Raw genomic sequence first — 2,500 nt, 5'->3', positions numbered from 1 at the left:
GGGGCTGATCCCCACCAACGGGCCTCAGCCTCCAGTTCCTAAGCCACACACGACAAAAACGAGCAAGGGATTGGGGGGGCCTTTTTCTTGAAATATGTCAACAGAACAGCCCACTGACGCAGCATTTTTGTTTAAAGCTGTTCATCGAAATTATCAGACTCTACCACGATGGCGTGGCAGAAGTTGTTCCTGTCCTTTTGAACCTAACAATGCTATAATGTTCGCCATCTTAAAGATCAAAATACTGGAAGAGCTCATTCTCGAGGCACTCTCTGCTGACCACACACATAAAAACCTCCATTATATGGTTAGGAGCGTAGTTGAGGCCTCCCAGGTGTTTGCCGTGACAATCAACCTAGGTAAGATAGAAGTCCCCTCCCAGCTATCGTCTGGCTGCGCTGCCCCAGCCCCCTCGCCACTGTCTATGAGTATAAAAGACCTACTACTTCTTTCACACTTTCAACACTTTACCTCCCCCCCCCCCCCTCTTTTATTCACCTCTTTACTTTACTCACTTGATCTGCGCACAAGCCTGTTTGCATAAGCTCAGACCGTTGGCCATGCACTGCTCGGATTGTGCTAATTTACTAAGTTTTATCATGTTCTCGTCGTGAACGGATTATGCCCTCATGCTGTTTGTCCCAACCCTCGCAGAAAAAGAACATACATAAATCGTTTTATACCCCGTCAGAACTGCATATCGACCTTTCCCTTGCCTTTGAAATCAACGAAATACAGTATGAATTGTCTAAGATTGCAAAGGAAGCATGATAAGTATACCCCCCCCCCCACTCATCTAATCCTCTGTCCCTCTCCCCTATTGTTGTATCATTGTTATCGACATTATAATTATTGTTAATATCATCAATGCTGCTGTTGTCATTAACATTTATGTCCATCATATCAATAGCAATATTGATAACACTAAAATAGTTATATCGATAGCAATAACAACGACGATGATGATGATGATGATGATGATGATGATGATGATGATGATGATGATGATGATGATGATGATGATGATGATGATGATGATGATGATAATGATGATGAGAATGATGATGACGACAACGATGATCTTTATAATAAGAATTTCCATTATTATAACTACTATCATTCTCATTATTATTATCAATGATGATATAACGACAATATCAACAACAATAACATTATGGATTTAATATCGACACAGAACAATGACAACAACAATTACAATAACATGGCACAAAAGAAGAACAGCGATAACAAAGAAAAGAAACACGGTTAACATTTCCACATCAATCCATTAGTTCTCAGACGTTATGACTCGTCGGCCCGCAATGGAGTTTCAAATAATCTATCGACCACAAGCTTTTAATTCAAGGAAAGAAAACATATGGATGATAAAATAAATATGAGTAGCAGTATGTGTAGTTGTAGATGAAATACCGTATGATGAAAGGGAAAAAAACAGTCATGATACATGTCTAATATCTGATATCATAAGTATAACTATGAAGGTTGTAAGGAAATTAAAGGTCATAGATATAGACTACCATGGCATCATTACTGGAGGAAACTGGACAAATATAGACCAAAGAAATTTAAAATCAAATAAACAACCGAAACAAGATAACAAATACATAAATATGTAAGCATCTAAGTATGTAAACAATTAGTCCCTATTTAAGGGCAACCCACTTATAAAGTGTCATCATAATCCGTCTGTAACATTTCGCGCAATCCTGCTGACTGATACATAAAGCTAAACAGTAAATAAACAAACATAAAACAAAATTCACAAACTATACACAAATAAAGCTAAAAAAATAGACAAATAAATAAACCAATCAACACAAAACACACTCACAAACTCCACACCCAAAATCGACTCACCTTCAAGACACCTCACGCGATCAGGAGGCGTTATGAGAGACCGCCTGTACTTATCTCTCGTCACCATCACGGGCACTATCACCACCACCGCCACGCACGCCACTATGCACACTTGCAACACTGTGCGCAGGGTGAAGGAGACCCAGAGTGGGTATTTCTTTTCCTTTTTCTTCCTCTTCTCTCCTTCTATGTCATCTTCCAAGTCCGCTAAACTGGCAAAGGTATCTTCTCGCTTTTCGTAATACATATTTCTTCTGTTTGTCTTTCTTTGTCTTTATTTGTATTTATATTTGTCCATTCGATTATCTACTTAATTTATTCATTTATTTGTCTATTCACCTGTTATTGTTCTTTTCAGTTATTCATTTATTTAGCTGCTCTAATTATCGTCCCATTGACAATTACACTTCAGTAGTAAACGATCTATGTAACTATGTATCTGCTAATTCAAAAAAAGTATTTGTATGTAATCTTCCTGTAAATAGGTCAAGACTGTAATACATGTATATCGATATACATTAAATAAAGCATGCCCCCTCATGTACACATAGGTAGGCCTATTTAAAGAGAGAAAGTCAAAGAGGAAATCAGCAGATAGTGAGAGAATAAATCAACAGGCAAT

General features: G+C 37.8%; 1 protein-coding gene across 1 annotated transcript in view; it reads right to left on the bottom strand.

Annotated features, from left to right (window-relative positions):
* Positions 1-2,500, bottom strand: part of LOC125036958 — a 6,381-nt gene that overhangs the window by 3,215 nt on the left and 666 nt on the right. Inside the window, exon 2 of the mRNA XM_047629920.1 lies at positions 1,879-2,353. Coding sequence (XP_047485876.1) covers positions 1,879-2,125 — 247 coding nt within the window. The 5' untranslated portion in view covers positions 2,126-2,353. The remainder of the gene's footprint in view (positions 1-1,878; positions 2,354-2,500) is intronic.

This window comes from Penaeus chinensis, chromosome 22 (genome assembly GCF_019202785.1).
Source record: "Penaeus chinensis breed Huanghai No. 1 chromosome 22, ASM1920278v2, whole genome shotgun sequence".
NCBI lineage: Eukaryota > Metazoa > Arthropoda > Malacostraca > Decapoda > Penaeidae > Penaeus > Penaeus chinensis.
This window is presented reverse-complemented; position numbering and strand designations above follow the sequence as displayed.